Source organism: Plectrocnemia conspersa, unplaced genomic scaffold (genome assembly GCF_051122295.1).
Source record: "Plectrocnemia conspersa isolate PC_06_02 unplaced genomic scaffold, ASM5112229v1 ptg000005l, whole genome shotgun sequence".
NCBI lineage: Eukaryota > Metazoa > Arthropoda > Insecta > Trichoptera > Polycentropodidae > Plectrocnemia > Plectrocnemia conspersa.
In genome coordinates this window covers 16,234,071-16,260,362 of record NW_028277169.1, presented here as the reverse complement: position 1 = coordinate 16,260,362, position 26,292 = coordinate 16,234,071, and the positions used below count along the sequence as shown (strand labels likewise).

Here is a 26,292-nt window from a genome sequence, read left to right as displayed (position 1 = left end):
TAAAAAATAATAGAACGATCAAATATAGAAGCAATCACGGTAGATAACGATACAATTTTCGAAGCATAGGAAAATTTTGAGTGCCATTACGAATTTGAAAATTAAAAAGTCCTGAAATCTGCAGATAAGATAACAAATCGATCATATGCCTTTTTTGTAAATGGTATTCATTACTTAACATTTATAAAGTTTGCTTATATCTTAGGTATTTCCCGAACACTTAAAAAAAAATTAAGATTTACTCGCATCAGTTTATAACTCTATTTTATTAAAATATTTAAAAAAATACAATATAAAATTATTAACCAAGAGTTTGGCTTTCGTAAAAATCATTCGACAATGCGCTAATTTTAATACTGAAAAATGTACATATCTCTTAATTTTAGATATATAAAAATATTTCGACACGGTATGGCATTAAAGTTTGCTTCACAAGCTATACAAATATTAGACTCCTTATATAATACACTTACACCTGAAAGATAAAAGCTATGTTATTTTCCTAAGTAATAAACTCTCTATATCGGATAAAATTCCAGCTAGAGTTCCTCAAGTAAGTTTGCTCGGACCGTTTCTCTTAATTTTGTATACGAACGATTTTCCAAATAATAAAATACGAATCTATCTATATACGCTGACGATAAAGCTATTTTAACTAGTGCTTACAGTCTTAAAATAATCAAAAATATTTAGGAAGCTTCAATAAATATTTGTAGAGGTAAAAAATTAACTTTAATTAAAAATAATTAATTATATTTACGAAACGTATACAAACTGTGCCACTGCCTTTTCAAAGTGAAAAGTGTAATAACGTAAAATAAAAATCTAGCGTTTAATACTTGTGCTTAAATTGAGGACACATTTTAAAATCTTGCTCTAAAGAGCTTGCTGCCATTGCGGTCTGTAGACCCATATTTATTTTAAAAAGCGCGCTTAATGTATATTTCCAAAATCCTTATACACAATCAATTGGTTAAACCTATTTTAAAACAATAGTAATACATTTTATTTTGTATCATTTAAAGTCATTTAAAATAAATATATTCATATAACACAAAGTGCACCTCTTTATACTTATCCCAATACACTAAACTAAACTAAATTTAATACTAGCAATAGAACATTATCATTTTTATACTAGAAAATACTGTACAAATATTTTGCGTATGATAAATAGAATCTTAAATTTCTATAGAAGCACAAAATTCAAAAAGCACATATTGCTTAAGAGGCTCAAAAGCTCATTTTAATGGTTTAAGATCTGTAACTAAATATGCTTGAATTATCTATTTTTCTATTTTTTTATTTTTTTCCGTCGTTTTAAATGGTAAAAGATACTTTATTTATATTTCAAACTAAACTATAGCTATAGTAACTAAAAACGAAGTTGTAAACATGAAAATGGCTATAAATTAATAACATAGTTTGTTTGTAAAATTAATTATCGTATTGCAATAAACATTTATTAAAAAATGATGTTGAATCAAATTATATGTATGTATTAAAAATATATGTTTGTGCCTATAAAGTTTTTTGTCACTGATACCAGTTGAAAGTGTTCGACTATTAATATTGATAAAGTATCAGTCTTTCCTAAAATTAACCCTTTGAGCGGTATTGCCGTATATGTACGGCGGTCGATCTTTTACTGTTTTGAGGCACCCCAGATGGTTATATATTACCATATATAACCAAAGAAATAATAAATAAAAAACATTATTTTATTTCATTCATTGTAAATGATTTTTATAGAAAATAATACTAATAAAATAATATAATAAAAAATATGTTATAATAAAATTATAAAAAAAAATTGAGAGCCTCTATATTGATAATAAAAAAAGCCACAAAAGCCGAAAATTAAATAAATTGTTATTTTATATAACAATAAAAATAATTATGAAAAAACACATAAAGTTAACTCATTACCAGGTGTATACTAACAAATTAACAAATGTGTTTAAATTACCTACTACTCAAAGGGTTTATGTATTATTTTTTATGCGTTCATCATCCAAAGAAAACCTCGAGCTTTTTTTCGATAAAAGGTCTGTCCAAGAAATATAATATTTAAATAGCAACCTGTTTTGCGAATACATATCATGAAATTTTTAACACATATTAGACAAATAGCGTCAGAAGTATTTAACAAAAATAAATATAAAACTAGATCACCCTTAGATAAATTGTATTATTGTTATCATATTAAATTGCCACCTGAAAGAAACAAATTGTGCTTATTTATAAAAACTACCTAAAATATGGAAAATATCAACGAGCAAAATGTCGTTTTTAAATTAAATCAGGCTTAATATATATTTTTTCATACAATGTGGGATAAAATAATAATTTAACATTTTTGTATCGAAGACTTTTTAAGTCTCATGAAAAAAAAAATTGTAAAAAATGTTTTTCTTTAAATAGAACTGACATATTAGTACAATCCATAAATGTCTATAAATTAGACTAATATTTAAAATACAAAAAAGAAACATATTAAAAATATATTAGAGAATTAATTAAGGCAGAGAAATGTATCATTTCATTTATAGTTGATAACATTAAAATAGCAATTGTAGTGCTTTAATCTATGAAGTCCTTAAATATAGATTGAATTTAAAAATATTCTTAAAAAAATAAATAAAATAGTAGTAATAAATGATTTTAAATAGTATTTTTATTACTATTTCTATTAAGTATTCTTCAATAATATAGATTTGAAGCTAATCTATATAATACTTTTATGCATATTAGAATGAAAAATTCAAAAATATTATTTGGCAAGTATATTAGTTAACGAGCAAAAAAGTTTAATATTATATATTTATAAAATAAATAAATAAATAAAAAATTATTATTTAATATATATATAAAATAAAAAAATAGTGTTTATTGTTTGAAAAAAATAATATTAGTTATATTTAGCTTTATTTGAATAATATTAAACTATGAAAGAAATGCACTTTAAATTATATTAATATATTGTAAAATGTGACTCACGTATGAGTGGTCATCTTTTACGTGCACTAGAGGCGAGAGTTTATTGCAGGGACTCTTAATATTTTATTCAAACACTACATAATATACAAGTATAGATTTTTTAGGTGTATTCAGTTAGTGTATCTCTTTACTCGTTACACGAGCAGAGTATTTGTCTAGACAAGTTCTAGTTTACGAGTATTTCTCAAGTAATCCGAAACAACTGAACAGTGTCGGACCACAAAGAGAGCAAAGCAGAAACTGAAAAAATAACCCGGGGAAATAATGCAAGTCACGTCCAGTGCTATGGGTAACTTTTAAAAAGTGTACATGTGAAAAGTTAAATACCTCTGCGGCCGGCTTCCCACCGACTGAAACACACTCGAGTTCAATCTCTTGGTCTTCGGTGGCCGTCAGCTTGGGTCCTTGGAGAATTTTCGGTGGATCCGGTGGCACGAGCACAGACAGCACCGCGAAACGTGACCTGATGCCGGCTTGACCTGACAAGAATAACGATTTAGTCACAAGAAAGGAGATATCGGGGACAAACACAACTTATGATGGTGCAGTTGCAACTGGATTTTTATAAAAGTGTATATAAACAATAAAAACATAAAAAAAGAATATTAAGTTCAAATTTATTATCAAATATAAAACTAAGCGTTAAGTATGTTTTTTATTAAGTACAAAATTTAATGGTAGAAAAAAAATTCACAATAGTAATTTTACTTAATTGTGTAAAGACAAAAGGAAATGATTAAAGTTGGTTTGTTTTTTAAGACAATTAATTAACAATTTAAATTTAAAATTAAATTTTAAATTTAAAATATTTAATTTGTTAGATTGTCTGATATAAAAAAAAAATGTCACTAAATATTTAAAATATTTATATAGTTCAAAATACTATACTTTTACAAAAAAAAAAAAATTTAGATGCTTAAAATTAAAATCAATTAATTATTCTGTTTTAGTTTTGATAATATGACATCTACAGTAAAACAAAGTAAGCTGAATATAATTTACACTTTAGCAAGATTTGCGTTTCACCAATTTAATTTTACTAAAACAAGATGTTTTTTCACAAATCACAAATCACAAAAAAATAAAAATATCATATTTTATAGAACAATTTGCAATTTTTATTTATAAATAAATTAAAGTGTGCATATAAGTAAACCTATATATACATATATATATAGTTTGCGGGATGGAGAACGGATATGGGAAAACTTTGATTTTGAGATACATATATATGTCAATACAAAAATAGTATACATGGTAGATTCAGGAAAATTCATATAAATCTCTCGAATCACTATTATTTTTGTAGTTGCACGTTTGATCAAACGCAGGAGAGATAATCAATTTTCAAAGGCGATTCGTGACGTATCTGTGATTCGACATTCGGAAATTGATGACGCCGTCCCGTCACGAACGATATATCATCAAAATATATGTATTTGCATACAGTTTTTGAATGCGTGGATGGGTGAATTGTATTGTTGTTGAAAGCCGATTGGGTTGGTTATTGATTAAAAATATCTTGTGTGGGTTGGGAGTTTTTAATTGAAAATGTTTTTCTATATAAATGTATATACGAAGTAGTAAGAGAGTATAATGGTTTAAATAAAACTTCTGAAACAATGCATTTCGCTGGTTTAACTCTTGACAGTGAAACGTGGTGGCTAAAAACAGGTAAGTTGTAGAAGCTCTCGTCGTACGGAAAACGACTGTAGCTCATATGCTCGGGATTACCGGGAGAAATGGAAATGTCTGTTGAGTAAGAAGAAGGGATGTAGTGTGTGACATTATCAAATGGAATTAAAGTTTTACTAGTATGGATTTTTATAAAAGTATAGTCTAATATATAAGTATGTAGGTAGTTTTATACAATTATATAAGATTAAAATAAATAAAACTAACCTTGTAATCCAGGACTAACTTGACATTGATATCGAGCGTCATCTTCAAGTAATACAGGAGATATGTCCAACGAAAAATCGCCTGAAATATAAAAAAAAATACATTTTAATATGATTAAAATTAATAATTTGTATTTAAAGTGTATTATAAAACATATAATAATTTTTATTCTTAAAAAAATATGTATAAAATATAACTTATAAGCATTTTTAATTTATTTTATTTTAAACTATGTCAGGTTACAACGGAAGATTTAATAAAAAAAATAATAATGCAAAATCAAAAATGAACGTTTTATTTTACACTTAAGTTAGTAACACTTAATTTTGGAACTTTTCATTTTTATGCAATAAATATTTATTGTATATTATATAAAAAGATTTCTCGAAAATATTTTGCGCGAAGCCGTCAGCAATATTTTAGTTATTGTAACGTGTAAAAAATATTTTAAAACAATTTAATAAAATTAAGTATTAAAATAACACATATACAAGCTAGTATTATACATCTACATTTTTTTTATTAATATCAATTACAGTTTCATTACAAAAATGTGTTAATTACCTAATAAATAATATTGAATTTGTCTTAAATAAATCCCCTGTATATAATTTACTAAATATTTAATTTGCTTTAAATTTAATAAGAGATTTCCTTAAAAAATTGATTTTAATTCGAATAATAATTGCTATAATATTTGCTATAAAAAACGAGTCGAAATTGAAAAAAAGTATCAGGCTGGTGTAAAACGCTTGCTACTCGGAAGATTTTAATTTTCTGATACGGAAGATTTAATACAAAAGAGTAGCTGTAAATCTGAGTTATCATTTCGGGTGGCGTTGTCAAAATTAAAAGGGACCTTTCGACGCAAGACGAGGAGAAGGCGGTGGTATTATTGTTAATTATTTCTACCCTCTAATCGCAGAATACACCCTTTTAAGGTGTCCCCGAAGGAGGGGGTCGTGTAACTTTTCGCCTCTCCGGTGGTGTATAATTCACTTAACCGACTGGTTAAAGTCACGCAGAACTGATATACAGGATATATAGTACCAAGTACCCGACCGAGTCGGGGATATACCCATAGGATTTGCACACAAGAGTAAGAAATTATTTCTGCTGCTCTCTGGCCAAATGAGCGTGTAATACGAAACATCCAGAAGATCCATTAAACCCGGTGTGCTTCCTGCTTAATTTTGTAAATATAAGCAGATAAGTTGGCTGAGAATCGATATTTTGTTGAATTAACATAATATTTTATTGTTAGTATTAAATAAAATTATGAATTAATCTATTTTATAAGCAATTTTCTAATCAATGATACAGCAACATAAACGTAAAAAAACATAAAAATTTATTATATTAAATTTTAATTATTTATATTAATACATATTCTATATAGCTATATCCATATTTTATTATGACATTCAGCCGCTCTCAGCATCCACTCATATGATTAAAGTAATTAAATTTGAATATCGGTTTAATTACTGTTTGAATGTGAGAGATCCAATATATTGAAACATTACTCAAAATTAACTAGTTAATTAGTAACACATACCATATGTCGACAATAACAATTTACCTCGAAATAACTACATCATTTGTCAACATAATAGAAAGCTAGGCATTTTGATTTAATTAAATAAGTTATTTTTAATAATGCATGAGTAATTAATGATGAAAAAATTAAACATTTTTTTTAATTGCATTTTGATAACTGGTTACGTAAGAAATTCAATTAACATAAAATAGCATATAATTCAAGAGAGTTTAAGAAATCAATAAGAGCAATTTAATAAAAAAATGAACTCTTTGCTTTTATAAAAAAATGTCCGTTATGTTGCTATAATATTTAGATGAGTTTTTTTCTGTATATTTAAATAATATGCACAGAAGAAGAACAGTACTAATTTGATGTTTAATGCTACATTGCAAACGAAAGCTCGAACTTCAAAACTTTTAGAGCAGAAAAAATGAAATTTAAAAACCTGCATAATATATTCATGAATTTTTGTTTAAAAATGGAATTTGTGCAAAAATATTTTTTGACAGTTTGAAAAAGTAAGTAAAATATCTTGTAACACAGACCTGTTTTTATCAGAAAGCTAAAAAATTCATAAACGTATAATCGAATTATTAAAACAAGTGTAATTTTATATAAATAGATAAAGCATTATTTAAAATTATATTTTAATAAAGAATCTAAAATAGATATGTTTGCGATACATTTTGATAATTTGAGGGTAATTTAAATAATAAATACACTTGACGTGTATATTTTAATTAAAAATTTAATTAGGTGTATCTATCTTTTCAGGAAACACAATTAAAAACAATCATGTTGTAAATGGACTTATCAAGGGAAATTTATGGGCCACATTTTCAAAGGAAGCAACAATCTGTGTGCGAGTAAAAAAAATATCTCGATTCGTGCCACAGGCACATAATGCAAGCAGCACGGCTGCGATGATCATCCGGACGGAAGCGGAAACGAGAATCCAAATTACGAGCATCCCCTTCCGCGGACGACCACATTTTAAATTTCCTTTTTTTCACAAAAAAATCCTCCCCTCTCGCCTGAAGGCTTAAATTAAAACAATGTTCAAAGATTGTATCTGCGGCGAACGCTAATAAGCGCCGGGAAAAAAATGAAAGGGTCACGATTTATAAAGACACAGAGCAATTCCTAAATATATAAAACAATTGATTAATCAATACGCATACTTAAAGAAATAGTGTAAACTAAATTGTATTTTAGAACCACTCAAAGAAAAAAGTAGTTCAAATCTATCGCGTTAAATAAAAGTCTTCCAACTTTTCCGAACTTCGTGGATAAATATTTAGGTCAGTTGTACATTCTATATGGTATAAAATAATGATAGTAAAGTGCTATTTGTTGCTTAAACTATATTTTTTTATATTAAATTAATTTGTATAAGCAAAAGTTTACATTTAAGAAATCAATAATTAAGAAGTAATTAATACAAATAAATATTTGGATAGAAAATATGTTATTTTTATGTAATAAAATATAAGCACAGATTTAGCTATAATATATATACGGTTTAAATATAGCACAAATCAGCCAAAACATTATTGGCTTTAACCTCTAATAATAATTAAGAAAAAGTAATTAGTTAAGGATATATTCATAGATTTCTATAAATTATTGGAAAATAATAATTGTCTAGTTTATATACAAAAAAATAAGCATTAAAAAAGTATGTACTATTTTTTAAATTTTATTTAATTTTTAAGGCTAACTTAAGTGATCGATACATCTAAATTAAGATCTGAGAAATAAATACAAAAATTTATAACACAAAATAAATATTGCGTGTGCCTCAAAGCAGCATTCTTGGACCGATGCTGTATTTATTATACACGATAAATCTTCCTCAGATCAGAATTGCTACATTTGCCGACGACTAACCTATATTCAGATAATAAAATAATATTGAGATTTGCCTATAATTTCATGTTAATTATTTAAAGAAAACCTCGAGTGAAAGACTTCATACATTTTTTTAAATTATGTGCATAGTTCCTGAGAAAATGGTTTATTGAAAAAATAGACAAATTGCATTATATTAAAAAAATATTCATTGAAAATTATATTAAAAGAGATGAGAAATCTAAAAACACATTTTAAGACGAATTTAGACTTTTATACATAAATATTTATTTAAATTTAAAACTATTTCTTACTATTTGAATGTAGAATTAGACGCAGGATTAGTATATTGTGATGAAAATGTACATTTTTACTGGCTTTTTATACAGAAAACTAATATTTCTAAATTTGCTTCAATCCATCACTTAATGTAATTGTACATATCAGAGGCGGGCAGTAAAATACTGTTCCTCTCAATCGCTCGCGTGTTAAGTGACGAAGGGGAATGATAGATAAGGGCATGCGGACCGCATGCTCTTATCTCTCACTCACTCTCGTCACTTAACACGTAAGCGATCAAGAGGGAAAGTATCTCACCGCTCGCGCCTGGTACTTATATGTTACAGTAAATGTGTAATACTAATGAAAATATAGTTTTACTAGAATTTCAGTGAAATCATATCGAAATACATTCTACAGGTAGCAAAATATTTATACCAGTGAATATTTAATTTTACTGACAGGTGCTGATGAAATTATATGCATTTCAAAAGAGAACATTTTTTATGTCAATTAAAACATTATTAAAGTATTAAATCTGAATTATTTAAGTCAACTAATAATTCAAAAAGTAAATATTTCCAATATCAACGTTTATTTTAACGAATCAAAAAAGAAGAAATAGAAATTTAAGTCATAAAACTTATTATAAACCACTACTACTCTGATGAATTTCAAAACGTACGTTTAACTATACAGTTATCGTTAGTTCGATACATTTACAATGACCTAGTTAGTAAAAATATAATTTCACTGAAAAAAACACATTCACTGTAACATATACGTTTTCTACCAAAATAAATTTGTACTTGCTAAAAATATTTTGTTTAAATAAAAATGTTTTAATGCTTTCTAAAATCTTACTAATTTGCATTAAACATGGGAAAAAAAGATCAAAATCATGTAAAAAAAACTTATAAAATGTATAGGTAAATTTACATAAAATTAATGTGCTTTTATTTGTAGTAAAAATATTGTACAATTATATTAATAATTAAAAAGCCCTAGATTGTTACAAATAAAAAAAATGTTTGCTAATAATTCTAAAATGTACGAAGCACGATTCCCGAAATTTATTATAATCTGATTCTTGGTTGTTTTACATTTATATTTCACCTAATTTTGATATGTTACTTATTATATATAATTTTGATTTATAATTTTTATCTAATAAATATTAATGATGTCCTTAAACACCTAAATTAAATGTAATTAATATTCCAAAATAAATTTTTCATTGATTATAAATATATTTTTAGCATTATAAAATCTGAAAATTGAAGTTACACAAATCAGTTGAATTTTAAAGAAAAGTACATGACCAAATCCCGTTTTTTAGGGATTAAGACATGTACTTAAACAATTTTGACAATGTCCTGTAAATAAAAATAGCAATGAAAATTCTTCTAATAATATTTTTAGCATATTCAAATAATATTTGGCACAAAATAAATATAATTCACACGTATACCAGATACTTTTAAAAATATAATATAAACCTACAATAGAAAATGTCGCTATCTAAAGATATAAACGTAGATATGTATGTATATGAATAATATTTAGGATAGGGATATTACCTTCTTCGTCGCTGCCAACCATTGAATATCTTTCATAGCCGCTAAGATTCCTGTGAGCTCCTAGACCGAAATCGTCTTTTGTCCATTGAAGAACTCCAGATTTTCCCACAACTCTGCAGGGAAGCGTTACTCTTGAGCCTACGATTGCCGTCTAAAAATAAAAATAAAAATAAATATTACTTTCATGTTGAAATCATAACATAAGTATATTTATTACGCATTAATAAATAATCATTAATTTGACTCTCGACTTGAGATAATAATTAAGTGGTTATAATTAAGAAAATATGAAGAACGAATTTATACATATAATATATATGTGACAAGTACGCGGTTTACGGATTAACGTGCGATTATAACGTACATACATATATCATATTATTGCGTATGCGTGAGCTCTTGCATATCAAAGGATTTTCCTAATCCATATTATTAGTAAAACTATCCTCATTCCCAAGTCAGGCTCAATGTTTCGCTTAAAACGTTAATCTATTTAAATCCTTGCATTAATATTTACACTTTGGTAACGAAAATAACTTGAATTAAAGATGCTTTAGTACGACGCGTATTCAAATTTTGCAAATCTACCCACAAAACGTATTTGGAATACGTAATGTTGTTTTTTTTTTATTTTTAAAAATGTGGGACGAATCTAATTGCTGCTTTAATGCTACGGGTAATTAAATAATGAATTCTTTCAGAATCCTAAGATAATTGCTTATTAAATAAAATAATTTTCAATTGCAATAAAATTGTATTATATTAAATTAATATGTTAAGCTACTCTCTGATATTATATTGTATAAAAAGTTAATACAACATATTAAGTTATCCCAAAATCTATTTCTTATTTAAATGAATCGAAAAATCACTTTTAAATGTATGTAATTTTTACAATGTTCACTGTTTAGAGCACATTTTAACTGAACTTCGTCAAGCGATATTAAAATTTATCTAGCTATTTTTGAATTACATTGAAAACTGGTGCGATTAATTCCATTTGAAATGGTCGGTCGTTCGACATTCTCAAACTTCGCCTGCATCTTAAAAGGGGGTCGAACAAAACTTATCCAGATTCCCGACGAGATTAGCCCTAACGATGTCCTCACATTTCCTATCTTTAAATTGAATTTTATGCCCGGTGTTTGTACCCCTGCGACCAACTTTTCACCCTCTTCCACGCTTTTCGCCACCCCCGACGTTTAATCCTCTTATCTACCCCTTATTCGATGGCCTTTTGTGACCGGCCAATTGACAACTTTTTATTTTGTTGCTTTAGCACCCGACGGTCTCTCTTATCTCAACCTCGAAATAATAAACAAATCAATTTTTGATGGAATCGACTGTTAAACGTTAATTCACGCGTGTTATTATAATTAAATTAGAACGCGTGATTTTTATTGTGTTTTATTGATTGAATTCTAATTTTGCCAATTATATAATTCAGAATTTATTCCCATTTAAGAGTATTATTAATTATTTTTAATCCCATACTTGTCAAAGAACCAGTTCTATGTTTTAATATAATTTATTTCATAATTTTGCTTTAGAACATTTTTATAAAAATGAAAATACTTTCTATGTAATTTAAAGAAATAGTAAATTGTGAAATAAATTAAAAATAGTTTCTTACTTATTTGATATTGATATCATGGATGTATATAAAATGTGTTTACATACGAGTTTTAGATATAACACACAAAACGGCGATTGGTGCGGAAATTGAATTTTGACGTCGAATAATAGTTTAAGTTGCGTGAAACAATAAACCGCGTTTACCAGTATATCATATTGAATGGTTATGATCATAACTGGTGAATGAGATGTTATCTAACTATTGTTTTAAACTTTTGAATTATATTTTACATGGAAAGTTTAAATATTTATTTTTAATGTAGTCCGTTATTCCATATTCTCATACATTAAAATGGTCTGGTTTATATATCAACAATTGTTTTATTATGAAATACTGCAATTTATTATTTTATGATAGAGACAGATTAAAATATTTTTTTCACAAATATTTAACAGAAAAGTATGCTACAGTACTAGTCATGTTTTTTTAAAAACTAACTAGGTTTTTAGTAGGACTAATCTTTTTGATAAAATACAGAAAAAATAGTATAATTTCTATTAAATTTTACTTTTGTAGACGTCGACTTTCTTTTTAAAAATATTTGCCAAAATTTACTAATCTTAAATTCAAGATTAAATTAAAAGTTTGAGACTAAATTATTGTATTTTTTAGTTTATAAAGAAATAATATATAATACATTAAGGTTTATAGATTTTTTAAATTAATAAACAATAATATGCTATACATTTTTATTTATGTAAAAGTTCATGATTATATTCATAGATAAAATTAAAATTAAAAATGTTTCACAATAAAAGTAATAACTTAGCAGTTATAAGCAAAAATAGACAATAAATTTAATTCATGTTTCGTTAAAATAAATATGCTAATATTTATATAATTTTTTGGACAATTTTTTTTTATAATTTAAAGGTTATTTTAACTCTTTTAGTGCCAAGCAAAAGTAAGAGGTGTATGCTAAAAAACATTTTTTGGCATATAAAAAAATTCTGATTTTTTTTTTGTATGCACTTCTATTTATTATATGAATAAAATAGAATTTAATTGATACATGTAAGTAAGCAAAAAGTATCGAGAAAAAATATTTCATAATTTTACAAAAAAAAAATTCAAAGCTAGAAACGGATACCGGCGTCCTTATAACATTCAAACGGTTAACAACAATTTCGGATAATAAAAACACGTCTCGAAAGTTAGGCAACAAATGATATTTTGTACCACAGTCAAAAAGCGATCTCGTGACCAAACAATTGCGGTGATAATTGAAAATATCGCACGAACTATCTAATAGCATATCATCAGTAAAACTTTAATCATATTAACCCCGATAAAACTACTCTTTGTTTGGAAAGGATATGCGCTAAATGATGCATTATACCTTGCGGGTTACACTATTAAATACATTTCGTGGTTGTGTCCAAAATACAATGCGATTGCCTCAAAAACATTTTTATATGCGATTTTCTGGAGAATAACTCAAAATAATAAAAATGTGACACTTAGTCACATATTCAGATATGCGGTGAGAGATGTAAAAAACAGACGAGGAAGGACAGCAGCAGGGACAAGAAGAGACGAGTCAAGATACCGCATAAACGCAAGAGACATCAATGGATAGCCCAGAGAATATTGTGAGAAGAAGTAATGACAATCCCAACGTCTCTATATTGAAATTTCAGCAGACAATAATACAACTCGACACACTAGCAACGACTCGCTGACTTCCAAGACCTGTTATTTTAACTCTATCTACACTTCTCTAAAATGTGATAATTTATAAACATGTTATTATTAAAACTAAACTATTATTAATTTTTTCGGCGCCTGTTTTGGCTGCAAAATCATGAAAGTGGTATTAACATCCTGACTTGATAAAAAGACGCTAAAAAAACATTTAAAGTATATTACACTAATTTGTTTTTTAGTCGATATCATACATTTTATGGCTAATTGAAATGCAAGCTCATTACTTAAATTATGTAATATTTTATTATAATTACATATAATTCTATTTGTATTACTAAGTAGGTACTGATTTTCAATAGATTCATAAATAATGTAGAATGCTTTAGACATACATCCATTAAAACAATTTATCGTTAACAATAGCTGTATATATATTATATATTTTAAAATGTTTTACATAACATAATACATGAATTGTGTGTGTAAGAACACAACATATCTTATATTACATTCTTCCATGAAAAGAAAAACACAGCCCTTTACTTAATGTTTACATACAATATTTATAAAGAACATCAGCTTTGATTGTCAGTATATACGAACATATATTATATACACGCTTGTATCTAGTTCAGGGATGTGTTTACACAGCGTTCGATATTATCTTTGCAGCCCTTTGAGAATCGCTGGTTCCGGGTAAAGCTGATTACGCATGTGGCATGCCCATCAGGCAGCGTCTCTCTCTCCCGAGATACAAATCCGATGAGCTTTATAGGGCAATAACGCCTTAACCGGGGCCCTTAACTTTTATGACTCATTAACTACAACGTATTTAAGGATACATTAGCCAAATAAACAGCCGCATTTGCATGTGGGGCCGTGTCTTCTGTTTCAGGCACCCTAACCGTGTCGCCTTTTATTAACGGAAAGTCGCGCCTTTTTACGACCCCCTTTTCTGTCTATGTGCAAAATTAATTGCGTCGCCAATAAGGCCTTTATTTTGCAATGTCGTCGATAAAAAAGAGAATTAATTCTAAAAGGGTTTACAGTGCCTTAAAATGTATTGGTATATTGACTTGAAATTTAAATAAATAAAATAGATGCGATACAATAGATTGCTGTATAATAATTAAAATATTATACAATTCATTAAAATGTAAATAAATATTTAAATTCTTATATTATATAATTCATAGAAAAACTATATTTTGTATAAAAATAAAAAATAGCAAGCTTTTTCAAATTATAAAAAAAAATATTTTTATATTATTGAATCGAAAATCAATATTATTTTTAAGATGTAATCTTCTTCCAACACTTGGTCATTTTTTAATTCCATTACCAAAAATGTTAGAGGCTTTGATTTAGAATATTCCGATAGTCCCTTTTTCGCATCGTCTGCATTTTGCTTTTTTTTGTCTAGAATGTTGTATCGTTCAAAATAAATAATAATCGGAAAAAGCAAGGTCTGGAATATAAGGTCGAAAAATTGGGCCTTTGAGCCGCATTCCTTGATTTTATCGAAAGGGACAAGCATTATTTTGCTGTTGACATGTGCAAGACTTTTTTTATTTTCTCGTGCTAATGATCTACTTAATCACTATACAACTTGCTGTTATTGTTTGGCCGGTGCCAGACGACTACACGCTGGAGTTTGCTGTTAAGTGTGGGAGAGTGAGAGATCTCTTTTGAGCTTGAATTCTGAGGAAGCAAAACTTTGTGAGCACCCAGCTGAGGTAGAGTCTTCTGGACTACCAATGACGAGCAAAGCATTGCATTTCAACGCCAGCTGGCCAAAAGAGCTCGGTCCTTAAGGATCGAGGGCTTAAGCTGGATCTGAGGCATCACGTAAAGTGATGTAGCATGAAAAGCTAATGCTAAGCAAAAGCAATGCAACAGATTTGCAAATGGTCAGGAGAGCGTTTTCCAGAACGCTCGGGAGAAACACTACTGAGACTCTAACAAACAATGTAGTACTACGGGGGATGGATCCCGCTCATCCAGCCCTTAAAAGCTGGATGCCGCCCATTGGGTTGGACTCGTAGGGCCTTAATAATCGTTCTTGCAATGGATGTCAAAAAGTAGTCACTCTGATATTGTTTGGCTAGACTCAAGAGTTTCGTATTGTACAATCCCTTTGCAATCCGACAATACATACATTTTCACAGTGAGCGCGAGCTATAAGGTATGTTTCACTACTTGACTTTTAGATAAGCACTGTCTTGTACTACGGCAATTTTTGTCGTACAATGCCTATTTTTCATCTCTGGTTGTCAAATAATCATGAAAAGATGACTCAGCTTCAAAATACCAAAGCTTTTGTGATTTGCGGATATGCACACATAGATACCACACATAGCCCTCGTTACGACCAGAAAAAACCCATAAATAACACCGAGTTTTGTTCTTACTGTAAATATTCTCCGTCATTGAGAAATAATTTCTTTGTTGCGAAACGGTCACGGATATACTAAAAAACAGTCCCGTTGCAATGAAATACGATCTTGGACAATGCCCATCAAGCAACATATCGCCATTTATCGTCTGACGTAATTGTATTTAATCTAATAAAAACTCTTACTAGATTCCACCCTGAGTCTTACTGGCTACGAAGTCATACCCATAGGGTTCTCAAACCTCAAAATATCATACTTTAGTAATAAAAAAATATGCTGTTATAAAAATATAAATATGTTAGTATGTAATATCTATTTAATTATGATTTTTGGTCACAAGTACTTGTAAATAGTTTTACTAAAGAAACACAAATTATTGAAAATACAAAAATATTAAATATACAAATAAAAATATATTTTACTAAATACTTCATTATGAAATAAAGTAAAGTCCAGTTGTAAAAAAGGGCACATAAATAATAGGGAAAAATAGGGCAAGTATTTTTTTATATTATAATATTTATTGAACTTGTGGTTTATATAAGTTGCAATTTAATAATTTGCATTGCACGTGTATATATGTATGTCTACACACAAAAACAATGTGTTATATATATGGTCGATTTAAGTATGTGTTGTTTAAGGGTATAATTCAAGATTAACAAGGTTTTCTCGGTATGTACGCGGCCGGTACAAAATTGAATTGCTTCTTAAATAAACCCATCCCCGTAGTGAGAATTGTTGGGTCTCGGGGCGCCTTGGGCCACAGTTCCTCTCGGCCTATTTACCACGCTTAATTAAATTTTATTTTTAATTAATTTATTATTTACATAGAGGAGCGCACTGAATTGAGATTTATTTTCAATTTGGCATAGCAGTGGGACGCCCTTAAAAAAACGTTTTTCAATCTGAAATTTGATTATTTATCCGCGCCTAATTAATCACGAGTGCTTTCTGCGGTACGTGCTCCATTGTTATTAAAAATATTTAATTATTTAAAAAATATAAAATAAATATAAGCACATATTTATATACAAAAGGGTAAAAAATGCCAATATTTATGATGATATTACAATGTAATTAAACTCTGAAAAAAATAACTTAATATTATTTTTTAAGTGATAATTTTATTACACAGTAAAATTTAAATCAGCATGTGACTTTAAATATCATAATTTATATTAAATATGATTTTAATTTGTGGATTTTTTATTTGACTTAATATGGACAAATAAAAGGCTTCGAAGGAACTGGAAATCATTTACACGTTTATTGTTATTTTTTTACCGCCGTAACGACTAACAAGATATTTCATAACTTTAAGATTTTGTTGATTTCTTTAGATATGACTTTTGTGCGGTGTTTTGTTATTAAATATCTATTATTAGAAAAATAAATTCTATATTTGCTTTAAGTCATTCAGATTTGCGAGATAAAAGCAAAAAAAAATGCACTTTTTTTCGAACTACTGTTCTATAATATAATGATTTTAACTCCAGCTACATATACATAAATAAAAAGAGCTTGAGATAAGCTTTATCGTATAATTATTTTCAATTTTATATATACATAAATATATATAGAGAAGTAAATTATATGAATGAAAGCTAAATATTTTATATTTGAATTTTAGGTTATCGTATCTAGTTTTAAAAATCATTTCAAAATAAGGATTGATGAAGTCCTTCTTGTTGATGTGATTTTTAAACGAATCTCATATTGATTTTTAAATGTCAGAGTAAATTTTTATTAGCAGTAAATATATTTTTTTAGCATTTCAGTGAAATCATATTGAACTACATAATTTTTTTTGGTAGATATAATATATACTTTTACTAGTTTAACCACAATTTAGCTGACAGATGCCCATGAAATTATATGCTAATATAAATGGTCATTTGACAAGCGTGAAACTTGTGAAAAAAGTAAAGTGTGCGGTCTTCAACTATCAATTTTATATATATACATATAATATATAAAAAGAGCAAAAAATACTTGAATTTTACCTTATCGTCTCTAGTTTTAAAAGTCATTCAAAAAAAAAGATTTATTTGAAGTTCTTTTTGGTAATATGATTTTTTACCGAATCTTATATTATTTTGTAAATGTTACAATTATTTTTCATTACCAGTAAAATTATATCAGAATACATTTTTTTCGGTTGTCGTATACTTTTACTAGTTGAAACAAAAATTGTCCAACAGATTTCCATGAAATTATATGCTGATCTAAATTGTCATTTGACAAACGTGAAACGTATTAAAAAAGCGACATATGAGGTGGTTTGCGTACGTCGATGAAATCCGAGGCAATCGACGTAAACCAAGACAGATTTTTCGCGGAAAAAATCTGCGAATACCGAAACTGATGAAAACCGAAGTAAACAAGAACCGAGGTACCACTGTAATATTATACAATACGCTGTTTGAAACCCTTGCTTTTTTATCATTGACATTTATATGAAATAAAATGTATTTTAGTAAATAAAGCAGTACGTTTTATTAGGTCGAAATACTTGTGTATTTGACATATTTAATAATAAAAAAATTTACTTACTTGATCTTGGGGTTCCATCGCGAACTTCTGCTGCCTGTACACGTCATTATAGTGGTGGTTCTGCGCTGCGCAAAATGGCCGACTGCTCAGTAAGATGGCGGTAATGCACAATAAAATTCTAGCTAAATTTGACGCGTCGACCGCCATTGCCGTCATCCGCAACAATAGAAACATTGAAACTTTCTTTCTACACAAATTCGGAGACGGATAGTCGACCGAGGCCGACTCTATTTTTTTATTCACAACACACACTCTATTACACTTGCACTTTGACTCGACACTGTCCAGTGTCGTCACGCGAGGATCTCTGAACATATTCAGATCGTAGACCTTGGATCTTGCATAGATCCTTTCATCAGGTTTTCTGGCAGCGTAGGATCTCTGGGCCGCCATGCTCTCGCTCGTTTCCATTTGTATCATCGATGATTGCAAATGCTTCGGTGCATTTTTATCACTTTTTTCGAACGGAGATTAGTTCTGTGAAAGAAAAAATATAAAATATATTAAATTATGTTTGTGAAAAATGTATACGTATGTTTTCTTTAGTGGTATTTTTATACAGAACAGCAAACATGGCTCAGTATGAAAAGGCGACCTGAGATTCTCATTAATAGATATACAGCGACGTTCTCAGAAGAAAGTATACATATTAGGTTTAGTATATATAAATATATATTATTAAAGAGGGTTTTTATTTATTTACTTACTGTGGCATAATTATTATAATGTATTATTTTATTATATTTTTTTATAAACATACAGGATAAGATTTTTTTACATGTTGCTTACTCGTAATGTCTACTATTTATTTATTATGTATGAGAGCAGAAACTGCTGCTAAAATTCATCGCTTATTTGTTTATCCTTATGTTAAAAACATTTTTTTAATATATAAAAGTGACGTTTAAAATGCACAGATTTAAATACCATTTATTGTCAGTGAAAACAATGATCCAAAAATCTTGTTTAACTTGTTGTCATGCTAATGTTGTTTTTGTAAAAAAATAAACAAAAGAGTGTTCTAATGTTATTATGAGGCAATTTCAAAATAAATTATATTTTATTTATATTGTTATGTTGCGTAATTTTATAATAAAATTATAAAATAAAAAAAACAATAGAATTTGAATAAAATGTTAAGTATAATTTAAAAAAAACACTCAAATTCGCGTTTATCGCACAAAGTTAGTCATAATTGAAATAGTACATATTTAAGTATGTGTTATATATATAATAATAAATCATATTTATTTTTTAATATTATTTTTGGCTTAGACTTTTTCTTATTTAGAACATTTATCATAATCATAATCAAAAACATTTTTAAAAAAATAGTATTTGAACCATTTAACATTTGTATGTAGTTATACATAATGTTGTAGCTTTTCAACTACATGTACAATTTATTAAAATTTAGAGGTCACTCTGATAACTGTAAAAGTTTAGCTCTTCTCAAAAGCGAGGCCAAAAATACGACGGAAGAGAGATTGTTAATAATTGGAAATACTGCATGGACCACTTAATAGCACATCCGACCGATACGTTAATCATTCATAAATACAAAAATATAAAAATTCTTGTTGTAAAAAGACGGGCGCTTGACAATACATTACTATTGTTATTTGACTCTTGGTTACCGATCGCCTGAGTGTCCATCTGCTTTGTTAAGGCGTACTCATTTTCGGGGGTGTATCTAAGCCTTATCTTTTATTCGCCAGAGGCAAAAAGAAACGTCGATATGAGAGAAATCAGCCGATTGTCAGGAGAGCTTGTGTTAAATTAATTTTAATATTTTGATAAATTTTGTAAACGTTATATTGCGTAATATAAAAATATTTTTTAATTTACTCAAATGCAAACATTTAAATATCTCGAAATGAAAGAAATATGATGTAGTCCACTTTCATAATTATGGGCTCATATATATTTATAAAATAAACTGTTACCAGCTATTCCAGCGTCTATAGCTGCATGATTTAATACTGAAAATATCATTTTATTTTCAACCTTTTTTCAAGATTTTTATAGTGAAATTACATTACTTTAATTTTTTTTTAATAATATGATGTTTTTAACAATATTTCCAATGAAAAAAAAAATTTTAAAATACTTTTTATTATTAGAATTAAAGGTCATACTTATATTGCATTAATCTTGAGTTGAGTTTCATAAAGTTTATGTAATAAAAAATACTTATTTTATTTTTATATTTAGTAGTAATATGTGAATTATACTGCTAAACATGTTTTTAATGCCATTATTTGAACAATAATAAATAATTATTTTTACACATTTATTGTACTGTAAAATTTAATTTATTGTTCTTTTAATGAGATTTTTAGCCAAACGAAAAAATCAAATAAATACCACTTTAGTTGATGGCAGTCCTATAATTATATGTAGTAAAACATAATATTAAAAAAATTAACACAGGAACGACTTGTAACAAATTTAATCATTAAAGAAACGTTTTGAAGAAATTGTATATTTTTAATAATTGTCGGCATTATTGAATATATACTTACATATGTATGAAATTTTTAGAGTTAGCTGAAGCTCTAAATGTTATGTATGTTTCAAAATATGCTTTGACATGTAGTAATAAAGCTCATTTTAAATATTAAGTAAAACAATATAAATACGTATCTAACAAAATTGAGCCTTAACGTAATCGATTAAATAAGGAATAATTTTAATTTGCATTTATATTCAATATATTTTTGTAGAAAAATCTCAAAAATAAACTATACGTGGATAAATTATTGTGTCGGTGCATTTCTTAAAATACATTTTTTGCTTTGAAATATATGAACGCTAAACGATTAATATTTTAACAATTTAATATATATATATAGTGTTAATTTAGATTCAATTAGGATTTGTTGTATGTAAAGCTTATAATGGATAATTGTTATTAATGTACCACTTTAAAATAACCCCAAGTGTGTTAAGCTAGATGTTTTAAAATTAAATTTTATTCCACTTGTGTGTTTTTAAAGGTAAATAAAAATAAAAATCTCTTAGCTCCGGATTAAGAGATAGACCTCTAAAAGTATAATTAAATAAAGAAGATAAGGCATTTTGCATCATTTACGAAAATGACCTCATTTTGTTACATTTTAAATACCATATAAACCACGCAAAATACACGACTCTGAGATCGTAACGTCTAATGTTTAATTATTTCTTTTCCCTGAGCGCATTATCTCGTTTACGGCCCTTCGGCACATAACGTAGATTTTATTTACCGCCGCGGAAAGCGTTACGGGCCGAGGTTTCTTTCCCAAATTGTTCAACATTCTGAAGCTTTTGAGGTTGTTTTTGTTGTTGTTGCATGTTTTTTTTAATTTTTTAATCATAATAAAAGTAGCTTTTTTTCGCATAAATAATTCACGAATAGCTCCATACAAATTTCGCCCGCTTTTCGGTGGTAATAAAGGGCATCCCGTTCCGAGGTGAAGGTCGGGGCCCATTCTCGTAACGGTTCTGGATTATAACGGCGATCATTCATCATTACCGAAATGACCCGACCCTTAACGCAGTATCGGACCTGTGACTTTTTTAACCCGCGACCAGACTAACCCTTTAGTCTATCGAGCTTTAAAAGGGAATCAATCGCGTCGCTTGTGGAAGAATTAGTAATAAAAAATTAGGTCATACCCTTTTAGAGTTTCGAGGCTGCAAAAATTAGTATTCGAGATGATAAACGAGAACGCAAGGCCCAATTTGTTTAGCGGGTTCACCCTAAATTTTATCTCGGCGTGTGTGAGATTTAAGACGAGATTATAAGCAGGCGAGAGAGCGAGCAATTTTCTTCTTATGTACTTTTTGTTATCGTCCAGTATGAAAATGGAATATTTCTTTCGGAATGACTTACCAATTATGATGGTGTAGAATACAATATAATAAGTTAGTGATATGGGGCAAAATATAGTTCTGAATTTTTATCGCAAATAGTATAATCGTATATGTATATTAAAATGTCAAGTTTATTATCAAAAGCGCATGACTATAAATATAATTTTGTGGTAGTTTTTTGTATGGATTTATATTGTCGATCAGTCAATCAAAAGTATACATACTTATAAAAGTATAGAACAATGAAATAGTAACACTTTAATATTTCTTTTTATACGCTAATCAGCCAATGCGCTTCTTCAACTTATTTTTAAGCTGTTTAAGAATTATTTTTCAAACCGATGCCCAACAGTTATGATAAAATAAAACATTTATGATGAAATAAAAGTCTAAATAAATCCTGTAATATATAGAATAACATATTCCGTCCCAGTTGGTAATTTAAATAACTTCCATTTTAATGAATTAAAGCAATAGCAAAGTTGCTGGTTCTTCAAGTTGATAATTTTGTAGCATAAATGGCCATGTATAGTTACGCTTTTGATATAAAACTTATGTTTTACAAATTATAACATATATAAGAAACGTCAAGGAACATAAATTCATACACACATTAACTACACTCCGACACAACCTCGGTAACATATCCTTCCATCCGCGGCATGTGAATAAATTTCGCGAGTCGCACAGCATATTCACAACATTAGACACACAGTATACTATAATGATATACATAGTAGTACGAGAGACGTGTGCATTATAATTATAATCGTATATTTGACGGCTGACTTCTAAGCTGACATATCCATTCACGTCTCGCTGAAAGGGGATTTGGCTCATTGTAGCCTGGGTCTTACGTTTCGTACGGGCCACCAAAAGCCATGAGCTCTAATTTCTTTGTTGGCCTCAAATCCCCCATTGTGTATGAAACACACGACATTATGTTTGGGTCGGTATGCTCACTCACTCACACACCAGCACATAGCAACTTTTTAAGTCTTCCGCAGGCGCGTGGGACTATGTTAATTTCGGCCAAGCAACAATGTTCAACATAATAAATTGCCTTTTGTCAGGCAGGCAGGCAGGCGTCTAGGTGTAAGGCTTTGGTGTGTAGAGAGAAAGGTAGTGTGGGGCGGAGTGTAATCATTCAAAAGGTACCAAAACGTCGCTCGTAATCTGAGTGACATTTTTACATATTAAAGGCGCTCTGCTTCGGATATCGCCCTTGTTAATTATAATGGAAGAATTAAAATCCGAGTGTGCGAAGCGAGAGTAATTAAAACGCCTAAATACCCGGGATAGGGTATGAAAATCTCAAAATGGTGCGTCGGTGCTTTGTGATGCTGTTTCATGGGGTTTATAATATTTGGAGTGACATTGAAGTATAATTACAAATTTTCTATAATCTTATTAAAATTAAAATATTTTTATTCCAAATTTTGGTATTATTTTATATTATTAAATTCAGATATAATATTTAGAAATACTCATTCTTGACGTTTACAAATAAGACGTCATCTTCGTGTCTGAAAAGTTATTGATAGTGATTCCCGTTCCTTACAAGGTAGAATAGCTGTTTAGTCATGTTAACCTTCAGGCAGTTTATAATGTACTTTTATTACGTGCCACTTATCTTTAAAACTGCACTTTCTAATAAGTTGTAAGGTCTTATACTTTTAACCATTCATTGAGAGTCTATTAAAAATGATAGTAGATACCACTATAAAATATATTATTTTTATGACAATATTTTACAGTTATCCAAAGGTAATTTATTTATATATACAATACACACTTTTAACTGCATCTAAGAAGTAACATTCCTGTCTTCACAACACTGATGATGCTTTAATTACAACTACCTTTATAAAATAATACTGTAAAGCATCATTAAATTCCACTACTGAGTTTGTATAATAATCATTTTTTATATCTTAACTTTACAATACTCATTGAAGAACATAAATAATTGTAAGCTTCTCTATGGATAAAAATCGATCTCAATCGATAGTCCTCAACATTTGATTTTTCGTTAGATGTAAAAAGACCGCCATCAATACAAAAAAAATAATTAAAAAACGCTTCATCACAGGAACGCGTTACGACAGATCCAAGCTGCTCAATGAAATCACAGCAGACAATAATACAACCCGACACGCCAGTAGAGAGTACGATTCATTCGATTGCTTACTGATTCAAGCGTTTTAAATTCACCGCCTGATAGCGCCATTTACATTTTTATGTATATATGTATGTGGTAATTAATATATGTTTATAAATGAAACTGTTACTAGATTTTCCTCTATAAATAATTACTTTAATAATCTAAAGTCTAGATTAAAATAATAATTTAAAGAAACTGAAAATTTTGATTAATAATTGTAATGTAAGGAACTTAATATTATGAATAAATATTGTATCACGTATAAAAATTCTGAAAATTTATTAAAAAATAATAAAAAAACTAGTAAAAAAATTTACAGCTTTCCCGGCATATATTTGGCTAAAGTACACTCATTTATCCTTAAAGAAGTGTCAAGATGGTTTTGTTTTTACTATTTTTATAGTGCATTTTGTATTTTTAATTTTTATACTATTATTATGTGTTATGCTTAAACATAAAGCGTGTAAAATAATTTATTTTTTTTAATCACAGAAAAGAAAATTACAGTTTTTATAGCTTGCCTCATTGTTATAATTAAGTGTATGCTACAATAAAAGGTCTTAGTTTTCTACATTATTATTTATTACCATTATTTTCACAGCAATGTGATATTTTACATGACCATCAAAAATAATTCAGAAGTATCGCATTGCTAAATTTTTAATTTTCAACATTTTTTTTTAAGTTAAAAATGCGCAATAATATATGTTATTAAAGTAAAATATTATCAACTCTGAATTTTGTTTTGATGCAAATTTTCTAATTCCATTAGAATTCAAGACTGATCGATATTTTTAATTGACACGTACAATACAATGCCCAGACCTAAATAAAATAAAACTTTCTGAATAATATTAAAGTTGCCCTAAAATTAAAATTGTTAATGTAGTTATTACAATTTTATTAATTTATATCGAATACATTTTAAAATTATGCTATTAAAAAAATACTAAAAAACCTTTATCCGAATTATTATTATTTAACATATTTACTAATTGTGGCAAGTAATGTATTTAAATGATCACATCTTACGTACACAATATTCTTCTAGCGCTACTTTCCCTACTGATAGCATTTTTCAAAACCATTTCTGGGGACTCCAATAGGCACTTCGTCGCACTGTTCCCAACTTCTTATGTCCTCATAACTCGTCCCTTTGAGTGGCATCTTGAGTTTGATCAAGAGTCGAAAATCACACGAAGCCTAGGTAAAAGGGAAGCTGCCGAATACGTACAATGTGTTTTAGGCGGTTTTTATTATAAACATGAGTAAAGAGACTTGGAACGAATTTAGTTGTCACTGACACATCGTTAAATTGATATCAAAACTTCAATATACATATTTAATTATTTTTTTAACTTTTTTTAAAAGACAAGCCAAAAAACACAGCATTTTTATATGCGTTAATATGATATTTTTTTGACTTCAAAAAAGTGTTAAATAAAAAACATTTCATTTATTAAAAAGACAATTACTAGTATTATTTTGACGAATATGTTAAAAAGTTTTTATGAATTCCATCAGACGCTTTATCGCATTAGTCTTAATTTCTTCGTAGCTCTTGTATTAAACAAATTACGTAGTCGCTATTTTTTATATTATACCTAACTTGTAATTAAATAACTTATTATTTCATATTTTTTTAGGATATCAAATAACAGTTACGGTCAATTGCGCCCACTCTTTATAACAAGCTCAAGTGTAGCCTAGAAGTAGATAATTTTAATTATGGTGTTCGATATCCGGCCTTTCAATCGTTAATGAACGACAACGATTATTTTAAATAGCGTACGAAAATTACTATAAATTAAAATACAATTTCTATAATAAACATGCTTAAATTAATTACATATTTTTTTACACATATATTGACAACCTAA

At 28.1% G+C, this 26,292-nt stretch overlaps 1 protein-coding gene across 6 annotated transcripts in view; it reads right to left on the bottom strand.

The window, feature by feature from the left end:
* LOC148234949 (irregular chiasm C-roughest protein-like) overlaps nucleotides 1-26,292 on the bottom strand; it is a 306,152-nt gene that overhangs the window by 57,431 nt on the left and 222,429 nt on the right. For all 6 annotated transcript variants that reach the window (XM_088186132.1, XM_088186136.1, XM_088186138.1 and 3 more), the window contains 4 exons: nucleotides 18,391-18,867; nucleotides 10,156-10,306; nucleotides 4,903-4,983; nucleotides 3,328-3,479 (listed from right to left, as the gene is read on the bottom strand). In XM_088186132.1, coding sequence (XP_088042258.1) covers nucleotides 3,328-3,479; nucleotides 4,903-4,983; nucleotides 10,156-10,306; nucleotides 18,391-18,810 — 804 coding nt within the window. In that variant the 5' untranslated portion in view covers nucleotides 18,811-18,867. The remainder of the gene's footprint in view (nucleotides 1-3,327; nucleotides 3,480-4,902; nucleotides 4,984-10,155; nucleotides 10,307-18,390; nucleotides 18,868-26,292) is intronic.